The sequence below is a fragment of the Centruroides vittatus genome, unplaced genomic scaffold (assembly GCF_030686945.1).
Source record: "Centruroides vittatus isolate TY-2023 unplaced genomic scaffold, ASM3068694v2 contig_1033, whole genome shotgun sequence".
NCBI lineage: Eukaryota > Metazoa > Arthropoda > Arachnida > Scorpiones > Buthidae > Centruroides > Centruroides vittatus.
In genome coordinates this window covers 1,412,858-1,439,141 of record NW_027120671.1, presented here as the reverse complement: position 1 = coordinate 1,439,141, position 26,284 = coordinate 1,412,858, and the positions used below count along the sequence as shown (strand labels likewise).

The window sequence follows — 26,284 nt, the reverse complement described above, 5'->3', positions numbered from 1 at the left end:
AGTGCATAGAATCTATCGCATTTTTTATAGAATGTTATAATTATTATGACCTTAAATAGAAGTTAAATATGAATGTTAAGAAATCACTTTACTAACCGTTTGTATCGGTTTACGTTCGTATTGAGGTAAGACAGAAGAAAGTAATTCTCGTTTAAAATAATATTATGAAATTTTTGGTAAAAGGTAATTTTACATTTCAATTTTTAACATCGATAGTCTGATGTGAATTACCGTTTACAATTAATAATGGAATATTCTGTTTGCTGGCTTGATAAATTTTCGTGATAAGACACGCGTGAAAAGTGTTAAATTTTTCGATTTAAAATAGAATCTAATTAAAATACACGTTTCGTATAGTTAAAATATATAAAAATCATGCAGAATTTCTAGATTTAATCTATTGGAAATGATAGTATGTAATTTATAAGACGATATTCTCTGTTTCAAGTTACCAACGACAAAGAACACAGTAGATAGAAAAAGAGTATTGTATTTGTTAAACCCTAAAATGACAGGAATAAGCGTGGATTTGTCGCTTGTAAATATTATTTATAAAAATTTTCTAAAACAGAATTTTATTTTCTAGTTTTTCAATATTTCTAATGTATTAAAATTGTTTTGTATGTAACAAATGTAAACAGTTGTTTTAAAAGAACGGCAGTTTTCAGTTTATTAGAAGTTGTTTTTTTTTATTTTTTTATTTTTTATCTTGGACTTTGCTCATAAATTGCCATCATAATCTTGGGTTATCTTTACGATCATTAACTTCTTTTAAAAGTTGACAAAATCCAGATTTTGAATTTGTCCGAAGATTTCTAGAATATTAATACAAGAATGCTTTCGAAATTAATAAATAATTGTAAATTTGTTTTGAATAAATAATTCTATTCATTACTAACAAGTATTCTTTTTTTATTATTTTTATTATTTTTATTCTAACAACTCAATGACCGCATTATCGATCGGTCACTAAGGCGAATAATGATTCCATTGTTATCTAGCTCAATTGTATCGGGTCTTCAAAAGAGAACTTAGAAATATATCTCCATGTTCGGGATTAATCCCAACTGCGACCATAATAAGAGAGAACGTTGCTTTCTAAAGCAACAGTTCTTGTTGTTATTTTCAACAGGATACTAAAATTAAAAAAAAAAAAAAAAGATGTTTCTGTTAACCTTGATTATACGATACGTTTACTTAATTTTTATTTTATTTACTTCCTCTTTTCCGTTGTAATTAGATATTTCTGAATTTAAAACAAGGAATATTCGAAGATAAAATGTCAACGAGAGCATACGTCATTTTTTTTGTAGTGTTAAATGCTTTATTTTTTCTGTAGTCACGATAAAAATTCCTTCTTTAGATAAGGTTGTTATGTGACTCAAAAATTTCTCTGTTGATGCGTCACTCGTAACTTTCCTATTTACTTTTTCTTTATCGTTGGTAGAGTGATATAAGAGAACTTCGAGACCGTGGTATATGTACGAATGCAAGCTTATATGATAACTGAAAAATTTTATATAGCTTATACGGAAACGTCTGGTATATCTGAGAAATGTGACATTGAATATTTTCGTTGTAAAACTATCTTTTTTTTTTATGTTTCGGTACTTTTTCAATAAGCTTACTCGATATTTTATACGTATTTTGTTTTTGATTCTGTAATTGTAATCTTAATACGTTTTACATAAAATGAAATGTGATTTTGGATCCTACAAACTATATTTAAAGGGCCCAAAATCGTCTATTTTCAAATGATTTTTATTATTAAAACTTACATTAAACTCTCGTACAGTATGCTTGATTTGTCTCCGTTATCATTATTTTATTTTATATTTAAGTAATTTGAAAGGTTTCCGGCAAAATTTATCTTATTTTTAAGTTTTAATTTAAAGTGTAAATGTATTAATAATTTCTTTCAAATACTCATACAGAATGATGAGATATTGTACAAGATTTCTTACACTCGTCACTTAAGCAATTACGGTATTCCTTCTAGTGCTGTTAACGTTATTTATTAGATGTTATTTGTAATTTAAAACAAAACGAAATATATTGTAGAGATAACTACGCAGTAACAATATTTTAACATAAATTATGTTGATGACCGGACGAAGCAATCCAAATTTATTATAACTACAGAGCTTAGAGACAGGATGAGTTCTGCTATTTGTAACCTTTTGTTTGACATAGTCTAACCTGCAGCCGATATTATGTATGATAATTATCCATATTTTTGACACGTAAATTTATATTTTAAGCCATTTATTTAATTTTTTTTATTGATATTTAAAAATAACAAATAAGAAAGAGAAGATTAATTAATCATTTAATTATTTTTTTTCCTTTAACTTAAATTTTAATTATCTATTTTTTTAACAGAAGTAATTTAAATTACTTTTTTTTTAAATGAAAGTAGTTTATTCTATTTTTTTTTTAATTTTTAATTCCATTATACCAGAAGTATGTTAATTCTTATATATTTTTTCATACACGATGTCAATCTTTGCCACAGTTTCAGGGGATATAAAACAGTTTGAACTCTTCGTGTACAGTACAAAAAACAAAGGATAGTTGAAAAATTTAAGGAGCTTATTTAATTGTACTGTTTCCCTATGATTTATCTTTATCTTGTTTTAACGTTCGATTGTTTTTCTTTGTTATCTTCTATTTACTTAGTCTTATACAGTGTTTAGCTTTTAGTTGTGTGATTCTTAAAGATGTAAGCATAGCTTGAAGTAAGTAAATATATAATTTGTTTACGTTTTAATAAATGCTTTAATTACATATTAAATAACCAGTAACAAATTAAATTTAATTTAATGATTTCAGTTTATCATTCGTACTTTTATTTACAATTTTATTAACTTCATAATTATGAATTTTATGTACATTAAATTAATTGGCATAAAATTAATCGTTATAATTAATATAATTTTACGTATAACTTAACATACCTCTCCAATTATCGTTTATTCATTTTAAATCATTAAATTTATATAGACTAGTAGTAAACATATAAAGTGAATTATATATTTATTAAACATGCTAATTAATAAACGTGTATATTTATTATATTTTTTTAAACTTATAGCTTATATCTACTCTAAACTGACATCATTGAATCACTTTATGACTTGTATATCAAGTTTACCCCTTAAAATCGGAAAATACACATGCTTTAACACTAAAAAAACAACTATTAAAATGCCGAATTATTTAATTTTCATTTATATTAGTAAACGTGTTTACAGGTAATAGTTCAATGCTCTCTATTTTCTTACCAACAAAGAATAAATCACAGATTGTTTTACAGTTTGGTTAAGTTCATAAATATCTATTTTCATGTGGCATTTTAACAAAACGAGAACCCTTACAGTCCTAGTTTAAAAATATCTTTTTCTTCTCTGTTTTTTCCTTGTATATTATATTTCTGTCTTTTCTAATTATGTCTCCTTCCTAATTGTCGATATTTGTTTCTGCGCAAAGTTTTAATATCCTTCTCTCTTATCCGTAATTATCATACACAAAATTTAATTAAGAAATCTTCCATTACGTCATTTAAAAGCAAAAACAGACCAGGTTTAATCTGTATTTGCTGTATTTTATCACACGTATCTCATAAAATTTGCATGGTTTTGTCACAAAACTTTCTTGGATAATGTATTTTATGTACCACACCCAAATATTTTTATATCAAAGATGAAACATCAATTTTTTTTAATTATAAAATGTAGCATTGTAAACCTATCTATATTAATTACATTATTATTATTTTTAAATGTTATTTTAAGTTAAATTAATAAAAGAAAAAATTTTTAAATATTTTTTAATAGTGTTTTTTATTCAGTTATATTGATTTTAAATTAAAAATGCATTCAGTAAATTTGGAAACAACTCTGTACATTATTTTATAAACAATAAACTTGTCGATAAAGGAGGAGGAAAAAAAATCAATAGCGACATAATATGTTTTTTTAATATATTTATTCAGTATGTAAGCTAAATCTCCCTGGTATAATAATATCTTTATATCTGTAAAGTTTGAATATGATTAGGTACAGACAAAAATACTATGGTTAGAATTTATAACTCGTGTGGCATAAACCAAGAAAAACATAGCAAACCATTTTGAATATTTTAAATAAAAACAATACGTTGAATACATTATCGATTATAAAATAATTTATAGGTATTCTGACACTAAAAAAGATTATAAAAATTAAACAGGGCATCATAAATCCTTATCTTTAATAAAAATATTTGGTTAATGTTACCCTAGATATACAAAATGGCGGCTCGTCTCTGACTCCAGCATACAGAAGCGAGGAAACAGTGGGGGCGCACGTTTTCTAAACCTAACCTATTCTAGCAATTTAGTTGCTAATAATTATGATAATTTATTAGAATAGGTTAGGTTTAGAAAACGTGCGTTCCCTCTGTTTCCTCGCTTCTGTATGCTGGAGTCAGAGACGAGCCGCCATTTTGTATACCTAGGGTAACATTAACCAGATGTTTTATTATTATTTAAACATTTAGTTTTTCTCCTACGTTATGTAAAAATCTTTTTAAATAATTGACATAAATTAATAAATATATAAACGTTTTATTTACTAATTTAATATAGCTGATTATCGACGTTATTGATTTTGTATGCGGAATATAACAATTTATATTTTCACAGAAAAGAAAATTTACTGAAAAATTGCCGTTCCTTAACGTGGTACTAATTTTATATAGACTTTCTTAATTTTACTGCGGATCGATTTGGAAGAATTCCAATAGTCTAAACACTGATAACGCCCGAACATTATATCAGAATTAGATTAAGCCGAAATGTAATTTTTAACACCATTATGTCTTCAAGATGGAAAAATCATGCATTTATTTAATATTTTATATTAAATCGTACTAAACGAAGAAAAAAAAATATATATATATATATATATATTTTATTTTTTTCAAACCAAACCATTAGTTTTTGTCAGTTATAAGAAGTAAACAACTCGAGAAAAAGAACATTTATAAAAATAAATTGGAGAATAAGAGAACTTATCAATGTTAGATATTTTTACCGTTATTAGTTATAAGTTTAAGTATTATAAACATCCATTTACGATAGAAAATATACGCGTAACTGTAAATAAGGATTCGCTTTCTGTAAATATAATGCAAGGGATATATATTTTCGTATTTCTGCTTTCGGATAAATAAACATTGACTTTCGGACGACTCTAGAATAAATAGAAGAACTAATAGATTCGGTTGTAATGTTCAATAAATTTTGCAGGCCAGATAGGAAAGAAATCGATGAATTGATTTAAATCGATATAATATATATATATATATATATGTGTGTGTGTGTGTGTGTGTGTGTGTGTGTGGTGCTTTATAAATAAGTGGATTTACGGATTGCGAGACAGTTTTAGTTTAATACCAGTGAAAGGTTTAAAAGAAAACAGATTACAAATTATTGAAAATACCGGTTTAAATTAGATCAAAAGTATATTTTATTATACACGTCGTACAGTATATTGAAAGTTTATATTTTCGGGTCGGATATTGCGCGAGTGTACTCTTTAGTTTCAATAATTTAATTAAAATGTCGAAGAAATTTAATATTTGTTAATTTAATTGATAATTTGTTAGGTTTTTTTTTCCTCCTTCTTCCATCAAAAATGAACTTCTCTTATTGTTCGTATTAGAATACAAATTGCATAATATGGATTCACTAGATAAGGAGTTATCAGTTAATACAATAATACTTAGAATGTATCAGGTAATACAGTATAATGGTATCGGATAATGCTGTGAATAATTCAACAAAATGGATATAGTTCGCACTCCCTATATATATTATCGCAGCGGGTCTTTAGACAGATGATACTCGTTAAATGATTGAAATATGCTTAGTTTTATACGTTTAATTTAGATTAATAAGCGATAATTATATTTGCTGTGAATTAGAATATTCTTTTGTGACAAAGTTCTAAAGAAGTTTTTATAAATAAATGATTTCCGTGGATTATTATAGAAAAAGATTGAATTATTTAATCGTTAAATATGACTTGTAAATTATTAACAAATAATCAATCAACATTCTTTATTCAATATGCAATATAGATTTGTAATTGAATAAATGCTCGAAGTCGTATCTTTTATTATACGAAGGAAGCTGATTAAAATTTTATTATAAAATGAGTTATATTGAATGAGATCAAGGTTTTGAATTACTTTTTTATTTTTATTTTACTTTCGTCTTCTTCGTATATCAATAAATACAACGAAATTTTTAAAATATCATCTCTAGTAGACTCAAAACAAAGTTTTGTCTTTCAGAAATTGTTATTTTCCTAGAATTTTCGTAGTTCCGTGTAGGAAATGAATCATTAAATAATGCATTCATAAAAACACGAAAAACACTATAATTTAAATTGAATATAATACTTAGAGTTGATGGAATGATAATTTTATTTTTTAACAGAAAAATAACAACTTTAAAAAATACAGTATTTAAATATCTTATATAAACATCCTTTAGTACATAGATATTTACATAAAATTTTATTTATTTATTCTTAAACTGTAAAAATATAACTAATGATAGTGTTAGAGAAAATAATAATAATAATAATAATATCCATTCTCGGTAATAATTTATATACTGTAAATATTATATGTATATACTGATATTGTATTTATCTTATATATAAATATTAGCTGTATATCTAAAGTAAATCCGAAATGCATTCTGTATCTATTAAATTTTAATATACAATAAATGCTGTTTACAAAATTTCCCATTTTGTTTCACTATGTGTCCAACAGTTCTTTTCTATTTATTTTTATAATTTTATATACTGTAGGCCCTATATTATTTCTAATGATTGCATTAATTAATCAATTAGACAAATCATTTTATCAATTATGTTTGCAATAGATATTAATAAATTCTTTAAAAATATATTTATTAACTTTTAATGATAATTATAATAATGATAAGTTTATGAATGTTATAAATTTTCATAATATGTATGTATAATATACAGTAGTATAAACACTTTTACTGCTGACAATTATACAGTAGTTATTATTATTATTATTATTTTGACATAAGATGGAGCGTATTAATCACTTATTTTCAAGTTTCTAGATCTAAATAAACATTAAATATTCTTTTAAACCTGGTAAAATTTTTAATATTCATTATATAAAAAAAATAATTGTAACTTCTATATATATATATATATATCAGTTATAGGGCTTGAAAATGTCTTGTATATAGAATTAAACATTAAATTTAATACGTTTACTTTCGCATATATATATGTGTATAAATTAAAAGGAGTATTTACAGTAAGTAAATTGAATTATGTATATTAATAGTTTCTTATTTGAATTAAAAACAAAAAAAAGATTACTTTTCATTATCTCGTTTACACATATTTAATTTCTGCATCTGTTATCTACTGAAATATGTAGCAGTTTATTAATACCGGCCACTTTACGTTGCTTTAATATTTAAACATTCGTTTTAAGCGATTATATTGATAAAGTTATATTTACCAACTTTTCACTTGGATAATTAATGATGTGTATGGAATGCTTATTAAAACTTTCAAATAAATTTTATCTTGTTTGCATTTGAATCTTTTATATAAATTGATTTAAATAATAATAACTACGACGATGATGAAAATATTAACATGTGTTTTAACACGTTAAATAAATTTAAAACGTGTTAAATTGGGCGTGAGATATTAGAAAATTGTACGAGGAAATTATTATTTTTTTGTGTTGTTTAATATATATATACATCTTTGTTGAAGGAATGCATTGAAAAAATATTTATATTTGTTGGTTATTTTAGTCTTAGATACTGAAACATCCAACCAGATATTTTGAATATAAATATTAAAGAAATGATCATATTACAATTTGGCACTTGTAAGACTAATATTCAATAAGAATTTGACGTGGTTTTACTGTTAACTCGGTTGTTTCGTGGAGGTATTATTTCACTTTACAATAAACTTCAACAAGAAAAATACGTCTCGATATATTAGTTTTTATTTTGTGTTTTTATCAATTTTATATATTTGTGTTTCACTTCTTTTACCTTAAAATAAAAAAACAACAAAAAAGAAATATATAAACAATATTTTTTTAATTTATGAAAAGTTGTTTTTGAATTTATTAATCTTGTTAACTTAAAAAAATAAGCCGCAAAAATTAAATTTAATTATTTTTTATTTGTTAATCTATTCTAGTTTTCTGTTCATAAATTATTAAATTTTATATATATTATTATTATTAGCAAAGCTATTGAAGTTTCTTCTTACTATTTTACATTGTCTTGAAGCTCCTTAATTCGCTTTTGAACTAGAAATTATATTAACATTAAAGGGTTTTCGAGAAACAATAAAATAAATTATATTAAACGCGAAACAATAAAAAGTGAATTGTTCATATTAAACGTTGATAATCTTAAATCAATATTAATTGTTACTGGCACGTCAAATTTTTTTTATTCGTTTATTTTAAGGCTAGAATTTCAATTTGCCTGTCTGTCCTTCCTTAATTCATAGAACGGAGTTAGATATATAAAACTGAGGCGAGATATGGAAAAATTAGGGACAAGCGGTCCCCGATTAACTGTATATAAACTTCCAATACAAACCGGAAGTCACGTTATTTCAATTCAAAAATTTTCCCTTGAAACATGACCTGCACGACTCCGTTGCTAACAGGAAAAGTATGATGTACAGGGGCAAGACACTACTAATTTGAGATGGAGAATATATATTTTAAATTAAATAAATTAAAAATTTCAGAAGGTTTGTAAATATTTATTCATTCAAAAATAAAAAAAAAATACGACTTCCACGAAACAATTTACACGACTAAACTTATTTAATGAATATTAATTAATAATATATGTTAAAATATTTCTAATAATTTGTCAATTTTTAGCTTATATTGTCCGTTATTAATCCCTAACTTCATTACACATAATTTATTCGGTAGCGAAATAGAAAAAAGTTTTGTTAATTTGTAAGGAATGTAAATAAATCTAGAACGTTTACGTTGTTATTTATTAGATAATGGAAGAAATGGAATAGGGGGGAACGAAACACAAAAGAATTAATCGAAAATGGAAATTACTAACTCCATAGGAATCAATTATTTTAATGCTGATCTGCATATTATGAATTAAAAATAATTCGAAAATTCTCCTGGGTTATTCCGTTCCTTTTTTTCCACTTTTAATAATATATATTTAGTAAGTTAAATGGTATTTTTTTATCGTTGATCTTATTTTATTATATTTTTTACGACTTTAGTACTGTAAATTACATACATTTTTTAAAAATTATCTTCGATTATGATAATGACAGAACGATCTTTTAAGAAGTAATATTAAAGAAATTAATTAAAATCATAAAATAAAGATAAAGATTTCCAATTTAGTACAGTATAAATACACAAAGTATTATTGATGTTTCTTATTTTTATAATTACTAAAGTGGATTATCTGATATTATATTTTCTATATTATTTGAAATTCAATAGACTTCAGTTTGTATGAAAATGGACTTTCTATTTCGATGATAGAAAATAAAATAAAATATGGTTTGTATAGCAAATTTATTAATCATAACATTTACGTATCGTCATTTAAATTGTATAAAACTGACTTTTTGTGATACATTTTAAACACATTTATATAATTTAAAGTATTTAATATTCTTCGAATTATTTGGTAGTTTTGAATTTTGGAATATTTTTTATGCATTAAATGTAAAAAATTTAGATATTTTAGATAAATCTGATTTATATATATAAATCATATTATTATATAAAATTTTATACATAAAAAAAAGTACATATGATAAATTATTCAGAATGGCGACAGAACTTCGCCATAAACGTTCCAGTATGAATTTAGATACGAGTTACTCTATATATTCTAAACGACTTTCTGTGGTTCATATTTTGGATTGTAAAGAATCGATAGTTAGATTAATTTAATATATAAAAATTATAAACTGTTTACAATGACCTTTTAAGGTTGATGTTACCTTAGGTGCCAAGATGGCGGCTCGTCTCTGATTCCAGCAAGGAAACAGTGGGACGCACGTTCTAACCTAGCCTAACCTATTCTAATAATTTGGTTGCTAATAATTATGGTAATTTATTAGAATAAGTTAGGTTAGGTTAGAACGTGTGTCCCACTGTTTCCTTGCTGGAATCAGAGACGAGCCGCCATCTTGGCACATAAGGTAACATTAACCCATTTGAATTATAAAAAACGTAAAGAAGACTTGAGAAGATGCAGTACGAAAGAACAGATATATCAAAGTTTCATATAGTAAAACCTGTGTAAGCCGGAATCTCACGGTGCCGAATATTTTTCTGGTTTTTGGTAGATGTCCGTTTTGGACAAGTTTTTTTTTAAACGTAGAAAATCGCTTCGTTCTGAAGAATTTTTTCCCCGTTTAGGCAGGTTTCCGTTTTCGACAGGTTTCACTGTGTATATATATATAGGATAATCATTAATGTAACCTTATCTGATCTGTGTTTAAAATTTAATTATGTTATAACTTTCGTATATGTTAATATTTTTGCACCATGTTGTTACTTAGATTAGATTTACTGTCATATTTATGCCACTTTATAATGCAGTATTGCTGAACTTGATCTAAAGAATATTATTATGTAAAAATATTATGCTATATATTATGTTATATAGAAAATTTTAGAATTTTGAAATAAAATCGCTATTCCAACACGTATTTTCATGTAAATTGATATATTAATCATACTTCTCCATCGACTGTCATGATGTCTTTGTTGTTTACCTCTAGGACATGAATAAAAAGAATGGCAACATTAAATTAATTTTTATTCAACATAATATATTACAATTATATTAAATTGTTTTATAAACAGGAAAATATTTAGAATTATTAAAACTTTCCATCAATATTCAATTTACTAAATACACTGGAATCATGAAGATAATCTTATACTTTGATACTTTAAAAAAAATATATATATTGCAGATAGGCTAATTATAAATAAATTAACAGTTGTTTTCATTATTAGAGAATAAATCTGTATATTTATTCTTTTATAATTCTTCATTTTAATTACTTTACGAGCAAGATAATAACAGAAGTTTTCTTTCATTTCTTTATTTATTCGAAATTTGTTAAAATGTAATAGTACATGTAGGATATAACAAATAATTAGAACAAAATTTCATTGTTCTAATTATCATTTCTTTACTTTTTTAATTGAAATCTCACAAATTAACAAATAGAAAAATAATTTCTTTTTACTTAAGGCCCAATTTTTAATTGTTTTTCTTTAATCTTTTCATTATAAAATGAATAAAATAATCGTATTTCTTCTGACTTTTTAAATACTATTATTCGTCTTTTCTTTTAAATAATAGATATATTAGAAAATTTCAATTTTTTAACGTTAATCTGACTCGATAATTAGTATTTAAATTACTTTATCATCTGTTAATTTGGATTTAAAAATAATCGAAAATATAATTTAATTTATAGAGCTACATTCAATGAATTAAGCGAGAAAAATTCTTCTTATATTGATTATAAAAATTAATTCAAAAATTAAAGAAGGAATGCTTATTAGATTAAAAGAAATTTGGAGGTTGTAATGGTTTTCAATGTCGTTTTTCAACGTTAAAAAATTTAAATTGAATCACTCCCCGTTATCGAAAAGAAAATTAAAATCATGTTCTGAAAACAAATGACTACCCTCTATAAATATAAATGAAATAATAATAATAAGACTCCATTATTTTAAATTATATGGAAAGACATGCTTGTTATTTAATAACACAATTAGAAAAAGATGAGTTATTAATACCGTTAATATACTTTTTATTTGTTGTAATTTAATATTTTATTAAGTTCAACGTTATTTCTGATTGATCTGTTTTTTATATGTTGAAGAAATTTAACTTATTCGTCTTTTCTTGAAAAAGTTCGAGCTTGTTTTCGGAAGATTTTATGCCGTAATTTATACGGAATAATTTATTTATTTGGTTTTCTTTCGAGAACAGAGAGATAAATAAAAGAAAGTATTAAGTAACAAAACTCCGAATGAAAGTTTTTATCTGTTAAGAATTGAACTGAAGTGAAATAAGACTTTCCATTTTTTTTTTTTTTTTTTTTTTTTTGCTTCATTTATTGGTTAATTGCACAATAAATACGTTGAGAATAAAGAATGGGTTGAACGACGGATCGATAAAAGAAAACATTTATATTTCCTCGTTTCTATCTTTCTGAGAGTTGGACCAAATATTTTTACCAAAACTGTTTGTTTTCTTTTAGTTCTTTTTCTGTCCACGATAATATTTATAATACTTTATATACATTCTAAAATTTATTATTATTAAATTATTCATGTTATGTTTATTTTAACAACACGAAATTCTTTTGTAATTATTAATCTTTATTATTATTATTACAGTAGAGCATCGATTATCCGACTCAATCGGGGACTGGGGTTAGTCGGATAACTGAAAAAACGGATAACCGAAAAGTATGAAAAAATACATTATTAGTATACTATATTAGTATATCGGTATTAACCTACTTCGCGTTGAGTTTTCATCGATGTTAAGCCTAACAATTTTTTTTTTTTTTAAATAATAATCGTCGCTATTGTATCGTTAAAAATTATTTCTTTATTTTGCACAAAATAAATACAAAAATAAAGCAAAAATAGAAAATTAAGCCTGGTTTAAATACTGGCCTCCCTTTCGTGATCGAGCCAGTGTTGCCAGCTAAAACACGCAAAAATTTAACAAAAATAATATTAAATAGCCAAGACGTAGACAAATATTGTAGCGCCACATCACTAGCGGACATTTGAATTTGCCGATTAGAACGCGGTCGGTTAACCGATGTGGCGGTTGGTCGAAGGTCGGATAATCGATGCTCTACTGTATTATTATTTAGAATTGAGGTTAACGTTATTGACGTTAGTTTTAACGTTTAGTTCTGTTCTAAATAGGCTATTTTGATTTAAAAGCGATATTGTTTATCACATTTTAAAATCATAATACGATAATTATATAGACGTATATCGTTATGGAATTGTATATAGCTGAATACTTTAATAACTGATCAAATTTTTACTGAATATTGAACATTTTGGTTAATGTAACCCTTGGTGCCAAGATGGCGGCTCGTCTCTGATTCCAGCAAATAGAAGAAAGGAAACAGTGGGGACGCACGTTCTAACCTAACCTAACCTATTCTAATAAATTACCATAATTATTACCAACCAAATTATTAGAATAGGTTAGGTTAGGTTAGAACGTACAGTACGTCCCACTGTTTCCTTGCTGGAATCAGAGACGAGCCGCCATCTTGGCATCAAGGTTTACATTAACCAAAATGTTTAAGTATAGATCTACTTTGTTTCCTCATTTTGGTTAATAATATATTTTTGATTAAATTGCATGAACGTATATTTACATAATTTGATAAGCTTTCGTATTATGTGGTTACTCTTTATTTATGAGAATCTCCCATATCTTATAGAAGTATAGTAAAACCTGTGTAAATCGAATATTTTTCCGGTTTGACAGGTTTCGTTTTGGACAGGTTTCACTGCATTATTCATTAATTAAACCGTATTTTATCATTATTATTTTCTTTCTTTTCTATAAATCGTTTTTTTAATGGATATTAATTATACTTAATTAAAAATAAATGTTTTAATATGTAGTAAAATGCTAAAATATACCGCCTGAAGTTATCTTTAATTTTTAGTTCTTTATTAATTTAAAATTCAAATGTTTCCGTTTGTTTATTTATAGGTTTCAGACCCCGTCCAGCAGGCCCAATAAATATTTCAGGTCCGTTCTTTGTCATGTGGTGGTGACTTCTAAATAAAACCCGAAAAGTGTATATGTGCCATTCAATCCTACACTTAGTATGGCCATGGTAAACAGTCTAACGAACGTAAAAGATTCCCGTTGGCTTCAGTTAGAAGTATGTCGAGAGTTTCAAAGAAACAAATGTACCCGTCCCGACACAGAGTGCAAGTTTGCTCATCCACCTGCCAACGTTGAAGTGCAAAACGGACGTGTCATCGCTTGCTATGACTCAACCAAGGTATTTTTCTTTACATATATAATACCCTATACGGGAATTCCCGTCGGCTATTTATTTTAAATGATGCATCCTTATACTATATATTATTTACGTCAAACAAATATTCGTGTCAATTTATTCATTGTGTGGCTTAAAAGTCTTGAAGTTCATATTTAAATCATTAAATTAATTGATAAAAAAAGTAAAATTTTAATGGGTTAATTAGATTAACTATTGATAAAAAAAAGGGAAGAAATGATTTATTTCAAGAATTAATTTCGAGTATATCGAGATACAATAGTTCATTAAAAGATTTCATTCTAATTAGATATTGTTACATATAATTAACCTACCATAAAAGCATACTGTTGACACGAGTGAGTAGTTAATTGCTTATCTAAGTACGTAATTATATAATTAGAGCATTGTCCACTATAAACATACAATATTTGTATAATTTTCAAATGTTTATAGTCTGATGATTATTATGGATACAATTTATTATAGTTATAGAGAAGTAGTAATAAATAATATACTCAGATAAGTAATGGGAATGTCGTAAAAGTTTTTAATCAAGATATTGGCTCTTAAACGTATCGATTATCCTTAAACCTTATGGCGTATTCTGCAGTGAAAAGTATTTGGAAAGAAGATAAAAGTTGTTTGCTCAGAGAATGAATAAATCGTATTGTAAAACGTACACAAAAAGACTTGCATTGTTAAAACGAACGAACAATGCAGCCAAAGTTAAAGCGTTTAGAAAATGGAACGAAGTTCGTAAGGATAATGCAAATGATTCATGTTAAAATGGAAAATGATGCGAAAAAAAGATTATTTAATGTGTGTTTGGAATTCTTTTTTTGACGTTAATTAGATAATTAATCCTTAAAACTTATCGAAATTAAGTAATAGTTAAGATGAAAGGAATGCTGATAAGAAATTCGATCATTAAGGAATTGGAAATATGTGAAAGTTGATGGTCGAACTATTTTTTTTTTTTTTTTTTAAGATTACTTCGTTACGCAAATTAAATTTTGCTCCAGCTAATATATAGACCAGAATAGATCGTAATGAGTTTGGCAAATGTCGAAATTTTATGGAAAATTGTTTATTAACAGCAGTAAAAAGTTTAGAGAAATTGGCCTAATATTATATTATATATACATATGTGACATTTTGCAAACTACTCTAAACTATTTAGTATAGTCTCTATATATTTTCTATAAAATGAATACAAATTAGGTATGTAGAAAATACTGTATATGTTCTATACAATGGAAAAGTTTGTAAATTTATATATTCATAACTTTTTATGATTGAAAAACGTAAAGTTCATGCAAAGATCAAAAGAAATCCCACGAGTTTGTTCGATCGTTGAATAGTTTGGTTTTTTTCCAAATATAATCAATCACATGTTCATTTTGTTAGCGTTATAATCAACGATTACGATCATAAAACATTGACTATACGTTCAGGTAAGTTTCAGTAAATTTTATTTGCATTTTTGCTTAGTGATGTAGTTAAATGTTATTGTTTGATTGATGAACGTACTGGTGTCATCCCTAAACATCGATACTTTGTGACTATAAGGTCAAGACAGTCAGAATGGACAAATTAGTATAGAGACAAAATGATTCTCAAACTTATACTGTCACTAATTACAGTAATGTAATTAGTAATAGTATAAGTAATGATAAATTATAATTGCTCGTTAAGTATAATTTTTTAGTATTTAATACAGTACAGTACAATTCGTTTAATTCGATTTAAACCGTTATTTTTCTGGCTTAAATCAATAAAAGTAAGCGATTTTTAAAACCGAACATTACTGTTAGTTTCGTTAAAGAATTTTTTCTATATTTAGTGTTTGAAAAAACTCGATACCAAATGACGTACGATGAATTTACCAAACAGTTTATCGGTTTTTATGTTATATAAAAACATTCTTAATTAAAATAACGTTAATTCAATATTTAATTCTTTGTTTTATATTTAAATTTCTGATTTAATTCTTTAACAAAAGAGAAAATTTATATATATATATATTTAATTTTTATTCTTTGCATTTATTATAAAATAATTTTTTAAAACATTACAGTCCTTAGTACAATTTAATGAATGATTGAAAAAGAAAAGAAAGAGAAACATTCTGTAAATAATGTTTTACAAAATTTAGAGAAAATAATTTATTAAATGTATGTACAGATTGCGAAATGAATAGATAAATTCTAAGAAAGCGAAGGAGAATGAGATATTATCGGAAAATGCTGAAAAATAAAACCTTTTAAGCAAATAAATTACTAGTTGTGATATATTTGGCATATTACTGATGTTGTAAGGAAAATAAGAAAGTTTGTATGCATTGATGAGAAATTTTAAAATATTTAATAACTTTCTATATTATTTATATTTAAAATTGTTATTAGTATAGTATCGTTTTATTCTAATTTATAGTTAATTATTGATGACACATGTATTAGTTTATTTATATTGTGTTTTCTCTCTCTCCCTCTTTCTATGCTTTATTTTAAATTTATTAATTAAAATATTTCAATTGGATTTTATTAGTATATTTTAAATAATTTTTAATATTAATTTTACTATACGCAATATTAAAGAAGATAAATCAAATCAGATAAAACAAATTAGTTAATAACTGAATTAAAAATCCCATTATCAAAATATACAATGAAATTTTCAATGATTCTTAAAATAACAGTGTAATTTTTTCTGTGCTGTCTAAGTTTTGTTTACTAAATAACGGAATAATAATAATAATAATAACATATACAGTAAGTGATATATTGGATTGGATTGATGGAATAAGGCAATGTAACGTGTGGATGATCTGCTAAGAGGGTATCTCTCCCAGGAGGACTTTCTGTAGGAAACTGGCTCTATTTTGGTGTTAGATACGTGAAGAAAAATCGGAAAACTTCACCCAGCCAGCCCGTTGATAAGGTAGAACACGCGACAAACTTCAGTATCAGTTTTTATTCGGTCACATGTGGGCATATATAAATAATAGAAAATTAGAAACATACCGTGTTCTATCAATTCAAATTTTTCAGTTTTTTTTAAAATAGTATGTACGAGGTATATAGTAACTATATTTTACTTGTAACTTGGTAATTAATCATCAAGCGTAATTGACGATAAATATTTGAAAATAGTATAAATTTATTTTTTTACTAGCTAAGTTCTTATACAGTTAACCGGGACCTCCTGCCTCTAAGGTTTCCATATGTGGTCTCAGATTTCATATATCAAAACATAGTTTTGTTTCCAACTGGAACAGATAATGCAAAATTAATTTCAAATGGTATTTAATTATGTGAATGAAATTAATTTTACAATAAAGATTACAAGAATTGGAATAACAGAAGTTTGGCTTTTATGTCATCACATTAATCAGATTTATAACATTTCATTACAATACTGTCGCCCAGATAACCACACCTATATCATACTGATTGATTTAGGTTCGAATTCGATCTGGATATTCGTGATATATTCATGAAGATAGGGCATCATAACTCGTCTTCATTCACGTACGAGTATATGGGAGGGGTCTGTTCGATTGCGAACCAGATAATAAGTAAAATTGAGGCCAGGTATATAGCACGCTCATTTCGATTCCCAAAAACGAAGAAAAAAAATATATATTTCACTATATTCAGAATGAAAATTTTTAAATTTTATTATGTATATTTTATTAAAAAGTCATCTTTATTCTTTGTCATAATCCATCATCTGTCGAAGATGATAAATGTTAATATATCATTTGAAGTAAAAGAATTTTCAATTTTCAGTTATTATTAATTTTAAATTTCATTTAAAATGAGTTTGAGTAATATTATTTAGATTGAATCTGAATAAAATTTTAAGCCAAAGGACCTTTATTGAAATTTAAAATGAAGTCGTGCGGGCTGTCATAGATATAATTTTATTTTTATTTTTATTACAATGTTAAAATAAGATATTTCTTAAAATTAACACAGAAATCATTAATAATTTACATGTAGAATATAAATAATTAAAATGTTTATTCATACAGCGGAAAAATTATCAAAACATTTTGAAGTTTTGTGTGATTTTTTTTTTTTTTATGTCTTTCCGCCATGTTGGCACTAAGAAGGCTATTTCCACATCTACGTGGGTTTGGCGAAGCCCATAATAGGGGCTACGGATTGCCCATGAAAAATTCTTGTTGTAGCTGGCCCCTGATTCTCCAAAGCGATAGGTATGCCCAAGCCTTAAGATAGGACCGTCTGAGCCGTTGCATCAGTCGAAACCATTCGATTGTGGCTGGAAAGACGGACGGGAAAGCGGCGTGTGCATGCACACTAAGCAGTTGTCCTCAAACGGTGTAAATCTTGACCAGTGAGATACACTGTCACATAAAATACCTTACCTCCTCTATTAACATTTCATTAAAATTTATGCTTTCCATTTTGTTAAAACTCTGTTTTAACTTTTCTTCCACGAGATATGGTTATTAGATGATTCCACGTTCTAAAAATCATTAAAAAAGTCTAAAATTTATTGAGTTTTCTATTTAAGGAGATAGATTTGCTTGTGTTATTAAAAGTATTTTACTTTAAGTTTAGTTATAATTAAGCGTTTAAGAAAAAAAAGCGTCTATTCATTAATTAATATAAAAATATTTGGTTAAGGTTACCTATGGTGCCAAAATGGCGGCTCGTCTTTGATTCAATGAAACAGAAGAAAGAAAACAATGGGGACGCACGTTCTAACCTAACCTAACCGATTCTAATAATTTTGTTGATAATAATTATGGTAATTTATTAGAATAGGTTAGGTTAGGTTAGAACGTGCGTCTCCATTGTTTTCTTTCTTCTGTTTCATTGAATCAAAGACGAGCCGCCATTTTGGCACCATAGGTAACATTAACCAAATATTTATATTTAGGATAGGTATTTAAGACAGAAAATACATAATTATACATTTTGCCAATTCATATTGGTATAATTTTATTAATGTCTTATTTTGAAAAAAAGTAATGATTTTTCAGTGAAAATGTTGTAAAATCAGTTAACAGTAGGGGCTCCGATGCAAATCACAAGTCATGTTATTTCAATTCAAAAATTTTTCTCTGTAAGGTGTCAATTGACCGGCACGAATCTATTGTGTGATGGATGTACAAAAGATTCCACGAAAGGAAAAGTATGATGTACAGGGGCAAGCTACTAAATTTGAAATGGAGAGCATATGTTTTAAATGAAATAAATTAAAAATATAGTTAAAAATTGCAGCCCGGTATTGTGGCGATGTCATTTTGTTATCATCTTATAAAACATATTTGATGTAAGTATTTTATCAATGTTATATTTATTTAAATATAATTTTGGTTCGAGGGTAGTGAATTCCTCCAATTCTCATCTTGTAAATCCTGAAATATCTAAATTATTACAACCTAACCAAATATTTGTTTTGTTTTAACAGTTTCAATTAGATTGGTTTACATAGCATATCATTAGATGATTGAAATTTAAGAATGCCTGTTTCCGTTTTCTTTAATATATTGTTTAGTCGATAACAAAGCAACAATTGTGTTTGTTTTAATGCCTGTCTGTGCTGACTTTTAATAAGTTTTAATTTACCAAATACTCCTTCTACTGATTCATTTAAGAATGTTAAAACATGCGAAAAGATAATAATTTTTTCTTACATTTGGGAAAAGTTTTGTATCAGCTGCGTATTTAAATTAAATACTTTTTTCCAAAATAAATGTTCTCCCGGATTGCCGTTAATCTGGTAATCATTAATATTTAGTAACAGAAATTCCTTACATTCAGAATCAAGTTTTTGGAAACCAATATAGGTTTTCAAAAAAGAATATTATTACACAAATTAAGGATAAAAATGGGAGGACTGATATGATTTCTAACAGGAAATCAGTAAATGCAAATATTTCTTTATTTTGCTTAGTTGTATCTACGTAAAATTGTAAGCAACATTTATCCACTATTTTATGTGCAATTAAGTAGCGTGAATTGATTCCATATCATGCTGTCAATTAACGGCGGATCCAGAAATGTTTAGAGGGAGTGCAAGAAGGCAGGGTGCTAAGTATAAAAATCCGGCCTTTATTCCATTCTTCAGAATTTCGCATCCAAATTAGTGATAAATAAGGGGAAATATGGTTCGATCTTCTTTCCATCATCATCTCCATGGTTTCTTCATCCATCCTCTGCCAAATAATGAAAACTGCAGGTAATTCACAAAAACTTTTTATTTAATGCACATTACTACCTTTAACATGTTATTACAGTACTTTTCTATCCACCCTCTACTAGCTGTGAACACTGTTTTGTTTATCACTTTCGTGTAACCGGGTGAAGATTTCTCTTGCCTTGTCCATCACCATCCGGCTGTAGATAAAGTTATTTTTTCTCTCGCTGATGACAGATCCAGTGCAGAATATTTTCTTCTAATTCTTCGAAGATCTTCTCGCGCTCTCTTCCTGCCAGCCTCTTTACTTCACTGTTATTCTTATTAGCCTTAAGACTGATGCTTGCTCTTCCACTCACGAATTAGCTCTGGATTCATTTTAAGTTTCCGCGCTGCTGTTTCTCCGGAATATTGTTTTCCATACGCAGCTGCATTTAGTTTGAAGGCAACGCCGTAAGACATCTTGGTTGCTATTACAATCGACGTCTATCTAGGAAAATATAGGAAGAATGCGCCCACTCACGTATTATTTACCGTATACTTCAGTTTCACCCCATGTCGTAGTAAAAACATTTTTCAAGGGTTTCCAATCTAGAAACACTATTTAGTACCGTCGAGAAAGTTCCAGTTTCCCTCTGTTTGATCACTAGTTCCAGAATTTTTATTTTCTCGTAGAGCTCCATCAAACTAACTTGTGGGAGGATTATTTCACTTGGATACACAAAAGCAGTGACAAAAAGAGTGCTGAAAGTTTCCGTAACATCCTGTTATGGCTGGATGTGCCTCATTTGCCATAGATGGTTAGCTGGTCACAGACATTCTTAAAGATTTGTAGTGGGAGAGAAAACAGATCGTAGAGGTAACAATAGTAATAGTAAGAAGTAATTGTATATATTATTACAGACAAGTTCGCCTATGTAAAAATAAGAATGACGGATTGGAAAGGACTGAAATTCTTTTAAAAAGAATTAAAGCATTAAAAAGAATTTGGGTAATATGAAAGCATTAAAAGGAATAAAGCATTCAACAGCACATTTATAAGTCTGCAGGACGATTATACTGCAAGTATTATCTTCAAATGATATCTTATGAGAAAAAATCTACTGTTCGGCAAAGCATATGAAACAAAAGACCGCACGATTAAAAAATACTTTTCTCCATGAAGCAGTTAAAGTTACTATTACTTCTACTGCTTTACAATATCTTTCAATTATTGTTTGATTAAAAAAATGTATCATTTTCCAAGTATTTAGAAAATTTGTTTATTATTGCTACGGAAAAGTATTTTAAAGCATAATTTGGACGTTACAAAAGCATAATCTTAATACACTAAAAGTATTTGTGAACGTCGTTGTTAGATACGTTTACCAGATATTATTGATTTTTCTATAGGAGCCTTAAAATTTGAATGTTAGGAAAACAAAGAAATATTGTTTAAAAAAAAGAGGAAATTAAACATATTCCAAGTTTAAAATTGATCAAGTCTCATTAATGAATTAAATTATTGCGAAACTGTATGAAAATTTAATTAAATGAAATATTTAAATATTCGAAACACTTTTTGTAAACAGCTATTTTCTTAAATTTTCTCTCTTCAATAATAAATTTATGATAAAATTATTCAAAAGTTTGAATTTAAGCATTACCAATTTAGATTACAAGTAAATTTTTCTTACACAGTATTTATTTTGTGTGAAACACATAATACACAAAACAGGAGATATTTCAAAATCAACTTGGCACTCTAACGCAAATGATTGTTTCGTGTTATATAAAAATAATAGAAAAGTATTGAACAGTACGTTATGAAATTCTTTGTGAATAGGTTAAGCCATATTAGTAGTGTTAATCTCGTTAAGAATAAATCGGACATTATAATAGCCTTTGTTTTAATCATCAGTATATACTGTCTATGTGTATATTATAGCCTATTTAAAAAATATGATATAAATAGAATAAAATATGTACTGTACATTTGCACGTGTACATGTATATATCCATTTTTAGTTTATCGTTACAGATGAATTCATTAATAATTGTTTTCTTTACACTCTCATATCATCACTATATTTTTAAAATTTGAAATTATATTTAAAATATATCGTTTATCAATTTATAAGAAAAACGTACACGTGTTATTCATTGAGACATTAATAAGTTAAGATTGGTGCGAGTAAAAAAGTTCTTAATTTATGAAGTGGGTTCTTAATGTTCTATTTAACTGCCAGCCTTGACTAGAATGTTTACTGTTTTACAAACAAGATTGTTACTGTTTTAAACTCTATTTTTATGCACAAAATTGATTCAAGGCTCTGTGAATTCTGCCTATTTTTCCTATCAGATATTACGAACTTACTTTTAGGAGTAGGATTCCACGGAAATTTCTGTATACTTATTGCTTCCAGGCTTCAGTATTGGTAATAATTAAGAGCTTAGTGTATAGAATTTATTTGATATTATTGTTGATAAAGCAAATGGAGTCATCGATTATTGATAACAACAACCTTTCTATTATTTGAAGTGACATCACACAAGATTAAGATTCAATAAATTTTCTCTGTAATTTATATAAAGTTTTTATTACACTGGGTAGTGTATAGAGTTATACAAGAGTGATTCAGCTATATCTTACAGTTTTGGTGATTCATTTAAATGATAATTGCGTAGATACTATCTGATAATTTATCTGGTAACTAAAATATATGAAATTTTCACTCGAAAATTCAGAAATAGGTAGAGATTTTATAATTAATCGTGTAGAAAAAAAAATGTTACTAGTAAAAAAAAACTTCACTTTTAATTAAAAACAATAATATGAATGGAAGAAAATATAAAATCGAGGATGAAATAACTGCATAGTTATTCATTTACTAATCCAGTTCTTGATGGTTTATAAGCTATAATGTATACAGTGAAACTTTAATTAGAATATATAATCGATAAGAGACTCGCTTTTCTTGCAGGTTAGTTACACGGTTACAGCTAAAGAAAGGTATTTTGTCGAAAACAAAAAGTTCGAACAGTCTAGAAGGGTTTTTTTTTCCTTTCTTTTTCCTCTTTCTAAACCCTGAAGATACTTAAGATGAAGCTGATAATTAAACAGTTTTTCTATTGATGACGAGAGCTGCCGAAAGTACCCGTTTCATCAGAGTGCGAATATTGAATTTTTCAAAGCGACCTCCATTATCTGAATTATATAGGCAGTATTTTAGACATTATTTTTAAACTTATCCCGAAGCTTTCGCTGTTAAAATCGTCCGAGTTTACTTATAAAATCTATTTTTAATTCATTTAAAATCATTAAACATTCAATAGAAATTTAAAAAAAATAGAGGAAAGAAAGAAGTTTTATTTATATTCTTTTTACGTGTTAAAGGATATCAAAATTTTTTTAAATTCTATTCGGATAAATTGTTTTGTTGTATTTAATTATAGTATAGATTGTAATTTATCTCTAGAATTTTGTTGAAACATAGAAACACTTTCGCAGTTATAGATCTTATTGATTTTTTTTAACCATTCGTTTAAGTATAGAAAATATATGTATTAAATAGTATGAAAGATGATTTGCAATTCTCATCATTGATAATCTATCAATACCTCACCTTCACAATATTGATTATTGTAAAGAACATCCATAAAGTTTATTTCAACAGAAATTTCGAATTCATTTCATAATGGTGTCTGTTATTCTGTTTTGTTTTCGACGAATTGATTTCTCTTAAATGATTTTCAAGTTTTATTGAATAAAAAACGTTTTATTTTTCACATTTAACATTTATAAGATGGATGATAAATATTGTATGTAACTTATATAAACAACTACAAAGAATGAACAATATATATATATTCTGTATTTAATATTAGGCATTTTATACGTTTATTTTAATGCAAAATAAGAATTTTAACATATGGAAGTGTATACAAATTTTTTGTTAAAACTTTTGATTCAAGTTTTATTTGTATAAGTTATTATTTTTCGGAATAAATAATTGTAACATATGGCAAAATATAAACCGGAGTATTGTTTAAAAATGAATATATTTACGGTCTTTTTAAAAGTATTTTTATGTTAGTTTATTGTCTGATTTTATATACGTTGGTGAAATATTCTTTCTTACATGTTGTTATAGTGAATTTATTGATGTTGGATGAAAGTGTCTTGTTTCTTGTTGAATAATATTTCTGTGGTTGTCAATCAAGTTATTTTGAAAAGAGAAAATAAGAGAAATTGAATGCGGTCAATCAACAAGTTTTATTTTTATTAAGAAATCGAAATTTTATATACAGTACTTTACGTGTATACGAGTATCAGATCATTGAAAAAAGTTACAGCTTGTTATCTGATGGTTAGAAGATAAAAATATTTTATTTTATTTTATTTTTTCTATTTACTACAGCTCTGGGAGTTTTTCAGTTGTTGTAAACTTGTTAAGTATTTCGGTAAACAATGGATTCTTTTGTGACTCTAATTCGTAAACTAACTTTTACTTATAAAGTTATCATAAAGGAGAAATTTTCTTCTTTATTTCTCTATCATAATCCTATAAATAAAGAAGCATTCGATAAAGTTATATTCGTACGCTGTACATTGTTTATCTTCTCGCTTTATTTTTTTCAATTAAATTATTAGATAAACGTATTAATTTTTTTCGAATTTTAATTAGAATAGTCAATTAAATTTTTGATACGTTTTAACGATAATAATTCTCACAATTTATTTTATTAAATTACAATTTATAATTCGGTCGACCGAAAATCGATAATAACTTTATTATTGTTAAATTAAAATATGTATCGAGTCAAAGATTATTCAGCGAGACTTCTCGGCTTGTTTAGTGACATTATAACAATTGCTTAATTCGTTTTTGTTCGTTTTAATGAAATTTTCTTTGATTAATCTCAGTCAAGTTCAAATAGTGTAAATTAAATTACGTAATAAACCTTGATGTCGAGCCAATATTAAAAGGTCAAAAAGTTCGTCTATATTCTTTATTACTGTAATTCTTTTATCTCATGTTTAGCAAAACTTATAAATTCAGAAATTTTTATACCGTAGTAGTATTATTATGCTACTAAAATCATATCGTTGTAAACATTTTTCTTTTTGAAAAAAAAAAATTGCTGGCCGTTTTCTGTTTTTATTTTCCTTTGCTTTTACGGATTTTTGGGATTTATTCGAGTTTGAAATCTTTTATATTTTTACAGTTTTCTCCAATTGTAAAGTATGAACGTTTGTACAGATTTATTTTCTTGATGCATTTTTGTTTTAAAAGTTGTTTCAATTTTACATTCGTAGACTTATCATGAATGAAATTTTGGTTTTACAATCGTATATAATCGCTTGAAATATTTGATTTTTTTTTTCATATCGTCGTTACATTCTACAATTTTAAATAAGTTATATTTGTGTACATTACTGTACTTATTTCAATTTTCATTGGTCTGCAATTTGGAAAAATTGTAGACCTATAAATTCCCTCTGTCTGTCTTTCCTTAATCTCGATAACGGTGTTAGATAAATGAAATTCAAGAAAAGATATGAAAACCTTAGCGCAGGAGGCCCCGATTAACTATACACGAACTTCCGATGCAAACGTCAAGTTATTTCAATTTAAAACTTCCCCTGAAAGCAGTTAATAGATGACCGACACGACTCTATTGTTAAAGTATGATACACAGGTGCAAGACACTACAGTACTAATATGAGGTGAAAAGAATATATTTTATATTAAATAAATTAAAAATATGATTATTATGTACACAGTTTTTAAATCAAACTTAGATCACAAAGTTTTTCACACGACGTGTCTGTCTGTCTATTCCCCTAGATGAGCCTCCCGTACAAAGCTATGTAGTGGATGATTGGCAGTACTGTACATATTTCGCTATAATTCATATATCTTAATGTAAAAACGAGTCATCGAGTTAACGTGAGAGTAATA

General features: G+C 26.4%; 1 protein-coding gene across 5 annotated transcripts in view; it reads left to right on the top strand.

Moving 5' to 3' along the window:
- LOC136968563 (muscleblind-like protein 1) overlaps positions 1 to 26,284 on the top strand; it is a 194,829-nt gene that overhangs the window by 22,330 nt on the left and 146,215 nt on the right. For all 5 annotated transcript variants that reach the window (XM_067262575.1, XM_067262589.1, XM_067262581.1 and 2 more), the window contains exon 2: positions 13,868 to 14,165. In XM_067262575.1, the coding sequence (XP_067118676.1) occupies positions 13,986 to 14,165 (180 nt within the window). In that variant the 5' untranslated portion in view covers positions 13,868 to 13,985. The remainder of the gene's footprint in view (positions 1 to 13,867; positions 14,166 to 26,284) is intronic.